Source organism: Nerophis ophidion, linkage group LG15, assembly GCF_033978795.1.
Source record: "Nerophis ophidion isolate RoL-2023_Sa linkage group LG15, RoL_Noph_v1.0, whole genome shotgun sequence".
Classification (NCBI taxonomy): domain Eukaryota; kingdom Metazoa; phylum Chordata; class Actinopteri; order Syngnathiformes; family Syngnathidae; genus Nerophis; species Nerophis ophidion.
The window spans coordinates 33,413,494-33,426,795 of record NC_084625.1 but is presented as its reverse complement, the minus strand read 5'-3'; the positions used below and the strand labels follow the sequence as shown (position 1 = coordinate 33,426,795).

Here is a 13,302-nt window from a genome sequence, read left to right as displayed (position 1 = left end):
GGCTTGTTTACTATAATATCTTTTACACTGTCCTATTTGTTTGTTACAGGTTGATTTTATCCTTCAAATGTTATAATTATCTAATAATTATTGTATCTGTGTATGTTGATTTCATCTTTTGTTGTTTTTATAGTTGTCTTGTAATTATTTTTCCTTGGGTTTCTCAAAAGCTGCCTATAAATTAAATGTAATATTAATATTATTATTATGACGAAAATACAAGTGGTTACTCTATTGGGTACAGTTGTATTGTATTGTCAAGTAAATAATTATTTCACACATGTTTAAAAAAAATTAAACCCAAAACAACAAAAACAATTATTAATAAAAGAAAATAATAATAGAATACATAACAATTTAGTGTTTTTTCGAACATCTTCACAGTTACAAGTTTACAGTTTCATATTTCAATATGTCTGAAAAGTTTTAATATAATATAAACAATAAATAGCGTGTTAAAAATAAATACATACATACCTGTACAAACAGCTGTTGTGACAGCCGATATTGTACATGCAAAAAACTCAATAAAATAGGCCGGGCCGCAGCACTTATGCACCTGTTATCAATTGTACACGCAGTGAAGTGAATTGTGAATTATATTTATATAGCGCTTTTTCTCTAGTGACTCAAAGCGCTTTACATAGTGAAACCCAATATCTATGTTACATTTAAACCAGTGTGGGTGGCACTGGGAGCAGGTGGGTAAAGTGTCGTTCCCAAGGACACAACGGCAGTAACTATGATGGCGGAAGCGGGAATTGAACCTGCAACCCTCAAGTTTCTGGCACGGCCGCTCTACCAACCGAGCTATGCCCGCACCACACCCACTAATAATAGTATATGCAACTTTATTGTTTTCAGACATTGTTTAGCTTATAGTATTTGGGATTTTAGTAGAGCAGGCCCATACGATGTCTGTAAAACTGAGCTCTGAAGTTTTGTTTACATTCGCAAGTACAGGCATGTGAAATTTTGGCGAAAACTTGGAAATCTGCGTGTTTAAAAATAAATGTTTGCATCAGAATATCCTTTCCTCATTTTTTTGTGAAATATTAATAAAAAATTAAGATCCAAACAAAATGATTTGAACGCTCGCATTAGCCGCAGGTTGCTCATGGCTAAATGCTGCACTGAATTGCAGGACGGGGAGACGATCAGGAGCACCAAACCAAGCTCACTAGTTAGTTAACTTTGCGCTAGCTCACTTGTTGTCGCTTCCATCCGCTATCCGAGCCAAGACGTTAACGGCTGTCTACTTTGCTGCTCATCGTATTTGGATGATTACAATCCAAACTTTGTTATTTCTGAACCAGTCGTAGTTCTAAATTTTTTATACGCAGCTTACAAGAAGATATATATTTTTACCTAAAGTATTGTAAACAGAGGTGATTACACCGGAAGTATATTACCTGAGGGGGCGTGGCTACAGGATTGTGTTGCCAAATGGGAAAAGTTTTCTGAGTTCTTTGCATGCATGTCATATAACTTTACATTGCATTTTCGGTAACACGGTATGGGGAACATATTCACCATTAATTAGTTTCTTATTAAAGTAACAAAGACTTAATTTAGAGTTATTTGGATGCAAGGGGAACATATAAGTGTTAGGGTTACTAATAAGCAAAAATTGTCAGGTTATTGAAGGAAGACTCTTGGATAATGGCTTTCTGGTTGTATAATAAGGCATTAATAAGTACTTAATAATGAAAAATTAAGAGCCAATATGTTACTAATTTGCATGTTAATAAGCAACTAATTAATGGTGAATATATGTTCCCCATACTAAAGGGTTACCACATTTACAATTATGATAATGTTAGTAAATTATCTACCAAAAAAAATGTAATTATGTGGTACATTACATGGACATGTTTCAAAAAGACAGCCAAAGAGGTTGGTTTAGAATACATCTAAAGCAGGGGTCACCAACCTTTTTGAAACCAAGAGCTACTTCTTGGGTACTGATTAAAGCACAGGGCTACCAGTTTGATACACACTTAAATAAATTGCCAGAAATAGCCAATTTGCTCAATTTACCTTTAATAAATATATATATATATATATATATATATATATATATATATATATATATATATATATATATATATATATATATATATATATATATAAATGGGTATTTCTGTCTGTCATTCCGTCGTTCATCTTTTTCCTTTTACGGAAGGTTTTTTGTAGAGAATAAATGATGAAAAAAAACAACTTAATTCAATGGTTTAAAAGAGGAGAAAACACAAAAAAAATTAAAATTAAATTTTGAAACATAGTTTATCTTCAATTTCGACTCTTTATAATTCAAAATTCAACCGAAAAAAAGAAGAGAAAAACTAGCTAAATCAAATCTTTTTGAAAAAATAAAAAAAAAATTTTTATGGAATATCATTAGTAATTTTTCCTGATTAAGATTAATTTTATAATTTTTATGACATGTTTGAAACAGGTTTTAATCCAATCTGCATTTTGTTATAATATATAACAAATTGTACAAAGCTATATTTCTACCAAAGACAAATCATTATTTCTTCTAAATTTTCCAGAACAACATTTTTAAAAGAAATTCAAGACTTTAAAACAAGATTTAAAATTGATTCTAAAGATTTCCTAAATTTGCCAGAATAATTCTTTTGAATTTTAATCATAATAAGTTTGAAGAAATATTTCACTAATATTCTTCGTCGAAAAAACAGAATCTAAAATGAAGAATTATATTAAAATGGATTTATTATTCTTTACAATAAAAAAATAAATTTACTTGAACATTGATTTAAATTGTCAGGAAAGAAGAGGAAGGAATTTAAAAGGTAAAAAGGTATATGTGTTCAAAAATCCTAAAATCATTTATAAGGTTGTATTTTTTCTCTAAAATTGTCTTTCTGAAAGTTATAAGAAACAAAGTAAAAAAAAAAAAAGAATATATTTAAACAAGTCTTTAAAATATTTTGTCGGATTTTCAAATTCTATTTGAGTTTTGTCTCTCTTAGAATTAAAAATGTCGATCAAAACGAGACCAGCTTGCTAGTAAATCAATAAAATAAAAAAAAAATAGAGGCACCTCAATGGTAAGTGCTGCTATTTGAGCTATTTTTAGAACAGGCCAGCGGGCGACTCATCTGGTCCTTACGGGCTACCTGGTGCCCGTGGGCACCGCGTTGGTGACCCCAGGTAAATATAGTGTTCAAATGCACCCAATTGCAGGAAATTTAGATTTTTTTTTCAAATTTTCCTCTTTATAATTCTCTCTTTTTTTCTCAAAAAATGCTAACATCCATCAATTTTCCTCCGCTTATCCGAGATTGGGTCGCGGGGGCAGCATCCCTGCAATTAAGAATGTTAAAATTCCGACTCGTACAACCGCTCTTACAACTAAAACTGATGCTTTCAAAGGCGTTGATAGAAAAAAAAAAGATCAAATATGTCTCTATTTTATAGAATGGTGCCTGAGGGTGATTGTACGATTACAGACGATGGATAGAGCATCTGCTCTCGCCACAGTCTTATTGCAAAGACAAGGCGAAAAGTGGGAATTATTTTGTGTCCATGCTTAGGTTTCAGCCGAAAGATTATAGCACACACACAGGCTTCAAATGCAAACAGTCATTGTGCAACATCAAATCATTGTGAGTCTTTTCCATGTCAGTGACATTGTTGAACAGAGAGATGTTTCTATTCATAATTGGTTTGCATATTGAGCTTATGGTGCACTATCTGACCTGTTAATGAAAGCATTTAGGTCTAACACAGAAGTTTCTTTGTTAGGTTAGTAGTGTCATCCTTTTTTGCAAGGCCTATTCACTGATGCACCGTAACCAGGGCAACCTTAACCCTTTCATGCAAACTACTGAGCAATCAACAGGTGACTCAGTCTATTCTTCGTCTTATTTCCAAATCTATAAACCACAATGCTATTATATTATAAATGCATTGTTTAGTGTCCAATTGAAGGGTTGCACTTGATTTGAAGCAGTTATTTCATGTATTCATCAAATACAGTGTAGCAAAAAGGTATTTAGTCTGCCACCGATTGTGCAAGTTCCCCTCCTTTAAATGATGACAGAGGTCTATAATTTTCATCATAGGTACACTTCAACTGTGAAAGACAGAATGTGGAAATAAAATCCAGGAATTCACATTGTAGGAATTTTAAATAATTTATTTGTAAATTATGGTGGAAAATAAGTATTTGGTCAACCATTCAAAGCTCTCACTGATGGAAGGAGGTTTTGGCTCAAAATCTCATGATACATGGCCCCATTCATTCTTTCCTTAACACGGATCAATCGTCCTGTCCCCTTAGCAGAAAAACAGCCCCAAAGCATGATGTTTCCACCCCCATGCTTCACAGTAGATATGGTGTTCTTGGGATGCAACTCAGTATTCTTCTTCCTCCAAACACGACGAGTTGAGTTTATACCAAAATGGATACATGGATGATACAGCAGAGGATTGGGAGAATGTCATGTGGTCAGATGAAACCAAAATAGAACTTTTTGGTATCTGATGAAAATTACAGACCTCTGTCATCATTTTAAGTGGGAGAACTTGCACAATCGGTGGCTGACTAAATACATTTTTGCCCCACTGTATGCTGACTGATACGATGTAGGCGTGAACATCTTCATATATATATGATCATGAATGTAAACCAGTTCCTAGTTGACCAATATCACACTCAAATTCATCCAATCATTGCGATGTTATATCAAAGCAGTCTGCAAGGGACTGGAATGGAAGCGTGGACATTATAGTCTTCCTGTTTTTTCACTAAGACAAAGTGCTCTGCAGCTTACGGTGCATCTTTACGCCTTTATGAGTGTTCTCGCAGCTGCTCTTTCCCAGTGGGACCGGGAGTTTTTACTGAGTCATTCACAAACCGCCGACTCCCTGCGAGATACTTCCTTTAGATGCAAAGTATTCCCAAATGCAAACATTAAACCATTAGCAACCGTGGTGCATGCTCACACCTGCGAGTACAACTGATGCTGATGATGTCTTTCAGGCTTGGAGACTCACATGTTGCCAGTAATCAGCGCCTCCAGAATTGTGTGTGCATTTTTTTGGTGTGATTAAAAATACCTGATTTTGCAGCAGCAGCTTTGTAAAAAAAAAAAAAAAAAAAATTAAATGTAGCAAAAGCTGTAATGATTTGAGGCTTGTTTTTTTCGATAGCATTACATGAGCTTGTTATTTTATGAATTTATACTATCAATGTTAAGTGTTCTTTGTACCCTTAACCCTGATTTAAACAAACATTATTAATTTGTACGTAAGTGTGCATAGTTAGGAAAACAAAGACAATGATTTAAAAGCCTACTGAAACCCACTACTATATATATATATATATATATATATATATATATATATATAATTTATATATCAATGATGAAATATTAACATTGCAACACATGCAAATACGGCCTTTTTAGTTTACTAAATTGCAATTTTAAATTTCCCGGGACTTTTTCCTTAAAAACGTCGCGTAATGATGACGTGTACGCGTGACGTCACGGGCTGTTAGGAATATGAGCGCTGCACACACACACAGCTAAAAGTCGTCTGCTTTGACGGCATAATTACACAGTATTTTGGAGATCTTTGTTGCTGAATCTTTTGCAATTTGTTCAATTAATATTGGAGAAGTCAAAGTAGAAAGACGGAGTTGGGAAGCTTTAGTCTTTAGCCACACAAACACACGGTGATTCCTTGTTTAAAATTCACGGAGGTGAAACTTTACTATGGATCAGAGCGGACATGGATCCCGACTACATGTCAACCAGCAGGTTTTGGTGAGAAAATTGTGGTTAAAAAGTCCCCACTTACCGGATATCAGCTGAGCCTGTGCCTCCCGTACAGCTACCGTCGACTTCCCCGAGACACTGCGCGTCAACACCCGGCCGTGGACGTACACTTCCGACTATCAGGTACTGTTAAACTCACTAAAACACTAGCAACACAATAAAAAGATAAGGGATTTCCCAGAATTATCGTAGTAAATGTCTCTAAAAACATATGAATCCGTCTCAATGCAAGGCGATTGCAATCGCGTTTTTGTTTTGTTTTTCTAGTTCGTCGCTATCAATATCCTCAAACACGAATCTTTCATCCTCGCTCAAAGTAATGGGGAAATTGTCGTTTTCTCGGTCGGAATAGCTGTTTTTGTTGGAGGCTCCATTAAAATCAATGTGAATATGTGAGGAGCCATCACACCGTTGACGTGATTGTCTGCTACTTCCGGTAGAGGCAGGGCTTTTCTCCAGTTGCGAACTTTATCGTGGATGTTCTCTACTAAATCCTTTCAGCAAAAATATGGCAATATCGCAAAATGATCAAGTATGACACATAGAATGGACCTGCTATCCCCGTTTAAATAAGAAAATCTCATTTCAGTAGGCCTTTAAGGGACTCTATTAAATATTGATGTTTTACTCATTTTTTACCCCCACAGAGTAGAGCAGACCTGGGCAAATTAAGGCCCGGGGGCCACATGCGGCCTGTTGAGTTTTTCAATATGGCCCGCCGGACATTCCAAAATATATTTTTTAGATCTTTAAGATGGAAACCATAGCCGCCATAATGATGTGCAGTGATGTTTTCAAATGACCGTACGTCTTGAGCTATACAAATATCTCAATGGTTGGAATCTGCGCTGTTGTATGATATACTAGTTACTATGGTCATTTAAGACACAGCAGCTCAGACGAGGCACCAAGCAGTGTGGGCGGGGAGCGTTTCCACAGAGTGTTTCCAGAGCGGCTAGCCTGAAGTGTGGGTGTCAGGGACAGACGCGGAAGGAGATTTTCACAAAATAGTTCTAAACCTTAGCTATATATCAGATATATCAGATTGTAGTTGGATTTTTTTTACCCATCGTGTTCATATTTTGCTTTGTTTGTTGCAAATTTGTCAATCGAGAGGGGGTGTGATGTTCATATGTTGTCAATAATTAGTGTTTTATCATTCATAGTTAATGTTATAAATTCCACTGTGGTGGACGTAGCCTGCGCACCTGCAGGGAAGCGGGGTGTGGCAGGGCCGGCTTCGAGGTTGGCGACAGGTGAGTGGATGACACAACTGAAAGTGGTCTTCTAATCACCTGTCGTTCTGTTAAAAGGCAGCAGTCAGAAAGGACAAGTTGTTGGAGTTGGAGCAGGAGCCAACGTGAAAGACGGAAGGGACAAGTGCTGAAAAGCACCCGAAAGATAATTAAAAAGGCTTTTGTGTATGAGCACACGAGAGACAATTGAAAAGGGCCTGTGAATGCCAGCTGTATTGGGAAAAATAAAAGTGAGTACATACCAGGCGATGGTGGATTCGGGCTGCGGACAGACCATGATCCACCAGAACCTGGTTCGACCCGGGGCTTTGAGGCATGCAACACGGCTATAAATCAGGTGTGTTCATGGGGATGTGCACGAGTACCCGATGATGCCAGTAGAAATTTGGTACGAGGGCCAAAAGCATAGGGTAGAGGTAGCTGTAAGTACGCACCTCTCGCACCCCGTAATTTTGGGCACAAATTGGCCGTGGTTTAGGCGCTTACTGACACAATGCGTAGGGATGCGTTCATGGACTGTAGGAAAGGGGAGTATCCGTGCAGTTCTCAGTGCCGAGGCAGGGCCATCCGACACTGCCGAGCAGGAACCGGCGGAGTCTTCGCGAGAAGCCTCCCCGGCCCCCAATTGGCATCCTACGGAGGATTTTTCCCTCGAGCAGTCTCGAGACAAAACTTTGCGTGCGGCCTGGGACCAAGTCGATTACATCGACGGTCAGCCGATGCGCCTGGGAACAGCGCGGGTATTCCCTTACTTCTCCATTATGAGAGATAGATTGTACCAAGTGAGCTGTGTCATCCAGTCACCTGTCGCCAACCTCGAAGCCGGCTCTGCCACACCCCGCTTCCTTGCAGGTGCGCAGGTCCACCCACCACACCCACATTCTTTAATGTCATGTCCATTCAGGGTGTCTTATTCAGTTAAAAAAAAAAAAAAAAATTCCATTCCATTTTTAAAGGCGGTCTGTCAGCATTCAATCAGACTGTGTTCAATCGACCCTGAAAGGGACAAGCGGTAAAAAATGGATGGATGGGAATAACAAGGCAATTCAAAGTGCTCTAGAGTGGACTAACAAATCCTAACATACAAGTAAACACTGGAAGGCAGTAACAGCACATTCTTCGAACACAGTGTCAAATTACCGTATTATAAAAACCGGAGATGTATCGATTGCCAGTATATTGATTAACCGTGGTGAAATGTATTTATTTATTCACAATTTTTATTACCATAAAACCGTAATTGATTACGACACCTCGAAAAACTCACGGTGAGACTGCTCATTTCTTAGAGAAGCAGCTAGCACGCATGCTAAGCGCTACTAGCTTAAATGCTATCACGAATAGAAGACACTTCAGTGTTTTAAAAATACTTGGTTAAAACATTTCAGTATGTGTATAAAATTAATAACTGTTAATTTCGGTGATCTGGAATATTCATGTCGTTGTGTACATCCCTAATAAAAATAAACACCACCAAAGCCCAATTTTTGTGGCAAACATTCTCTGAATGTGTTTTACACTAAAAAAGTAAGTGTAATGTCCGATGACCTTAAAGTCTACAGTGGTTGTTTTTTTGTTTTTTTTAAAGTGCATTACATTATTCATACGCAAAAATTCTAGCTACTAAGCTGCCAGGTTTTTTTTACCGTAAAATCAACGTTAATTGTTTGTGGCGGACATTCTCTGAATGTGTTTTACACTAAAAAAGTAAGTGTAAATTCCGGTGACCTTAAAGTCTACAGTGATTGTTTTTTTGTTGTTGTTGTTTTTTAAGTGAATTACATTATTCATACGCAAAAATTCTAGCAACCAAGCTGCCAGGTTTTTTTTACTGTAAAATTGTTTTTTTTTAATTTATTTTACAGTGCATTACTGTAAATGTAAATATTATACCATTGTTATTTTTAACGGTAAAATTCTAGCTATTGACCTGTCAGGTTTTTTTTTACTGTAAAATATGAGGCCATTTTACAGTTCATTACTGTAAATTTAAAAACTAAACCACTTGAATTTTTATGCAAACATTCTGGCATCTGAGCTGACAGTTCTTTTTTTACCATAAAATCTACAGACATTGATTTTTTACAGTGTAATAATATGCAATGAAAAAACGGTGCTACTTTTATTTTTACAGCAAACTTTTGGCATTTGAGCTGCAAGCTGTTTACCGTAAATCTACTGACTTTTTTTTTTTTTTACAGCGTTATGTCTAAATTACTGCATTTCCGGACTCCAGAGCTCACCGACATATAAGCTGGACCAACTAAATCTTAGAAGAAAAAGTGTTTCCGTCTAGTAGCCGACCAGAGTATGAGCCCCAGATATATACCTTGTGAAATTAGTTATTTACACAGAAATATTCTGTTAATGGTAATTTTAAATACCTTAATTGTTTCCAACCCGTGCCTGTAATACAGCAGTAAAACGGCTGATCAAACAAAACAGAAGTCATCCTAATAAACCCGCCAGCTGTGAAAGCTAGCTCCCCAATTAGATAAACCGACTCAAAAATTCCATGGTGACGTTTTGGTGAATTTATGATAGATAGATAGATAGATAGATAGATAGATAGATAGATAGATAGATAGATAGATAGATAGATAGATAGATAGATAGATAGATAGATAGATGGATGGATAGATAATTTATTCATCTCCAAAGAGAAAGTCACATGCTAACGACGCTAATTTGACTACATTACAATATCATCGAAAGTTTTAGTAAAAGTGTAAAACTTACAAACGTTGTGATGAAGGATTAATCCTTACGAGTAGAAACCATATGAACGACTAGAAGATGGAGCAGTACTTCAAGGATTCAAGCAGCTTTATTTGTCATACTTGCACTTCTGGTTAAAATCAATAAACAGAAGGAAATACTGTATATGTTTATCTTTCAGCACCTGCAGTTTGCAAACTCGTCCAAAGATGGTGTCATAGCACAAACAATAACACACCTTTTCAATGTTTCTGCTTGTGTTTTATGAAAACTATTTGCATTATGGCTGTTAGTGAAGAAAATCCCATAATATAGCCGCACCGTTTTATAAGCCCGCAGGGTTCAAAGAGTAGGAAAACAGTAGCGGTTTATAGTCTGGAAGTTACAGTACATAGATTATGGCTTGTGCAATAATCATCAGAAATAACAGCATTATCATAAACAATAAATTAAATGGTGCTCCACTCATTGTATTTGGATTAGAGTCATTAGATACATTATAGGTATATTGATAGTCATTAAACATTTAATCAAATCAACTTGATACTGTTTGCCCGGTATCACTCGCCCTCTGCATTATTATTCTCATCAGCCACTCATTTAGCTGGTAATTTATGCCTCCAGCATCGACTGGGACAAGTTTATGTGTGGGCAAAAGGGCACTTTTATTAGGTCTTGATATTAATTTTGCAGCAGATCAGAAAGGATCACATTCTGGTCTCTTTACTGAGCTGGCATCAAGCAAAGAGGCTTGGCCCCCTCTGCTGGTTCCTAGCAGCTCACACTGATAAACACTCATCGTTCAATGGCAACACAGCTATTTTTACATTAAACGAATATGCATTTTCAGCAGAAAATTTATTATTTTACTGAAACTTCATAGCAGGGAAGAAGATTTAGAATGTTCTCTTTTACTTCCTTTAAATTGTAACAAAAGGATCCAGAGCAAGGGCACCTTGACTTTATGTTATGCCACTTTATGATGATGTCGGCCGCAACATTAGCGCGCTGATTTTACGACCATGTCTTCCTGATGGGTTGCTCTGCCCTTGTGCTGACATCATTGACAGGGCGGAGACGTGGGATGGCGGTCTTATGATGACGGTGGTGGCAAGGCCACGCTTAGACGGGGGTGAGAAGGTTTTTTTGTATGAGATGTGAGACAGTGCGATATTTCTAAATCAAAAGGTTTAATTTCGGTGTTGAAGTGTGCAACACTAATTAATCACATAAACAGATGGGATTTTTTGGGGGGGGGAGTCTAAAATACTTATTTTCCACTGATTTGTACATTTTTAAGCAGCTTACAGATTGTCTGCTGTTAATAGTGTCATTTGTTTGTTTTTGGGACATTTTTTTAATCTCGTGACTTTCAATGTGAAACAAGTGTGTCTCAGCTCAGTGTGCCTTTGTTGTGATTCCAGCTCCATGTGATCCAGATGCCTTCTTCTGCCACAGTAACATGTGCATAAACAACACACTGGTGTGCAACGGCATGCAGAACTGTGTGTACCCATGGGATGAAAATCAGTGTAAAGGTGAGTTGTTGATTCAAGTGTGTTGGAATTGTACATAATTACTCATCTGAAATGTTGACAACAAAACAATAGCAAAATGGTGGCTGGATATGCAACATTTGTGTTGTTCCTGCTCTTTTTTTCGGACTTGTTGAATTGTGCAACTGTAATCAAGTGATGTGCCTAAATATAACTCCTTAAGCATATTTTAAATAATTAAACCATACCATACCTTATATGTCTGTTGCACACTTTGACCTATTGTGGATACAGGGTGTCATGATTGGCCAATTTAAACCGACCAATTAAACAAGAGTACCATGATGGCTCAATCAATACCAATCAATTCCTCGTACACTATATAACAATGGTGTGGGTCATTTGGTAGAGCAGCCGTGCCAGCAAATCGAGGGTATGTATATATATATAAATGTGTATATATGTATGTATATATAGTATATATATGTATTTATATGTATATATGTATGTGTGTGTATATATATATATATATATATATATATACATATGATAGGTCATATATATGTGTATATATATATATATATATACACATACATATGTACACCACGAAACTCTTTATTTTGACAGCTAGGTCGCCCTCAATGATTACGAATAAAAAATAAAATTCACTTTATCAGTTGTTACATAATGTACAATAAATATACAAACCTATATATATATATATATATATATATATATATATATATATATATATATATATATATATATATATATTTACAATACACAAAAAACAGTGAAGTTGGCACGTTGTTTAAGTTGCTGAAATAAGCAGGGGTGTCCATGAAAAAGACGTTGCTTTGATGGCGACGTATGTTGCTCCAAAACCTGTTTGTACCTTTCAGCCTTAATGGTGCCTTCACAGATGTGTAAGTTACCCATGCCTTGGTCACTAATACACCCCCATAACATCACACATGCTGGCTTTTCAACTTTGCGCGTATATCAGTCCGGATGGTTCTTTTCCTCTTTGGTCTGGAGGACACAACGTCCAAAGTTTCCAAAAACACTTTGAAATGTGGACTCCTCAGACCATAGAACACCTTTCCACTTTGCATCAGTCCATCTTAGATGAGCTCGGGCCCAGCGAAGCCGACAGCATTTCTGGGTGTTGTTGATAAACGGCTTTTGCTTTGCCTATTAGACTTAGACTTATATTCCTTTTTTGTCATTCAAATTTGAACATTACAGTACAAATAAGAACGAAATTTTGTTGCATTAGCTCTTCGTAGTGCAGGATAAAAAAAAAAGCAATAAAGTGCAGATATTAACTTGCAGTTAAAGATATAGCGATGAACTGAGGTTACTGACAGTGTTTTTTAAGTGTTCCTGATTCCATGTGGTGATTGACACACTTTGATGTCGGGTTTTGATGCAGTACAGCCTGAGGGATCGAAAGTCACAGGCATTCAGGGTTGGTTTTTGGCTACCCGGGATTTCTCCAGATTCTCTGAACCTTTTGATGACATTGTATTCAGTTTTTATTTACCATTTATACAACGTGCCAACTTCACTGATTCTGGGTTTTGTGTGTACATATATATACAGTTGCGATCAAAAGTTTATATCCACGTGTAGAGAACATAATGTCATGGCAGTCTTGAGTTTCCAATCATTTCTACAACTCTTGTTTTTTGTGATAGAGTGATTGGAGCACATACTTGTTGGTCACAAAAAACATCCATGAAGTTTGCTTCTTTTGTGAATTTATTATGAAAATTTGACAAAATCTGCAGGGTCAAAAGTATACATACAGCAATGTTAATATTTGGTCACGTCCCTTGGCAAGTTTCACTGCAATAAGGCGCTTTTGATAGCCATCCACAAGCTTCTGGCAAGCTTCTGGTTGAATTTTTGACCACTCCTCTTGACAAAATTGGTGCAGTTCATCTAAATGTGTTGGTTGAATGTGGAAACAGTGTCAAAGCGCTTTGAGTACCTTGAAGGTAGAAAAATGCTATA

The 13,302-nt window shown here is 36.7% G+C and overlaps 1 protein-coding gene across 3 annotated transcripts in view; it reads left to right on the top strand.

Moving 5' to 3' along the window:
• Window positions 1-13,302, top strand: part of neto1l (neuropilin (NRP) and tolloid (TLL)-like 1, like) — a 264,930-nt gene that overhangs the window by 222,093 nt on the left and 29,535 nt on the right. For all 3 annotated transcript variants that reach the window (XM_061922057.1, XM_061922055.1, XM_061922056.1), the window contains exon 10: window positions 11,212-11,325. In XM_061922057.1, the coding sequence (XP_061778041.1) occupies window positions 11,212-11,325 (114 nt within the window). The remainder of the gene's footprint in view (window positions 1-11,211; window positions 11,326-13,302) is intronic.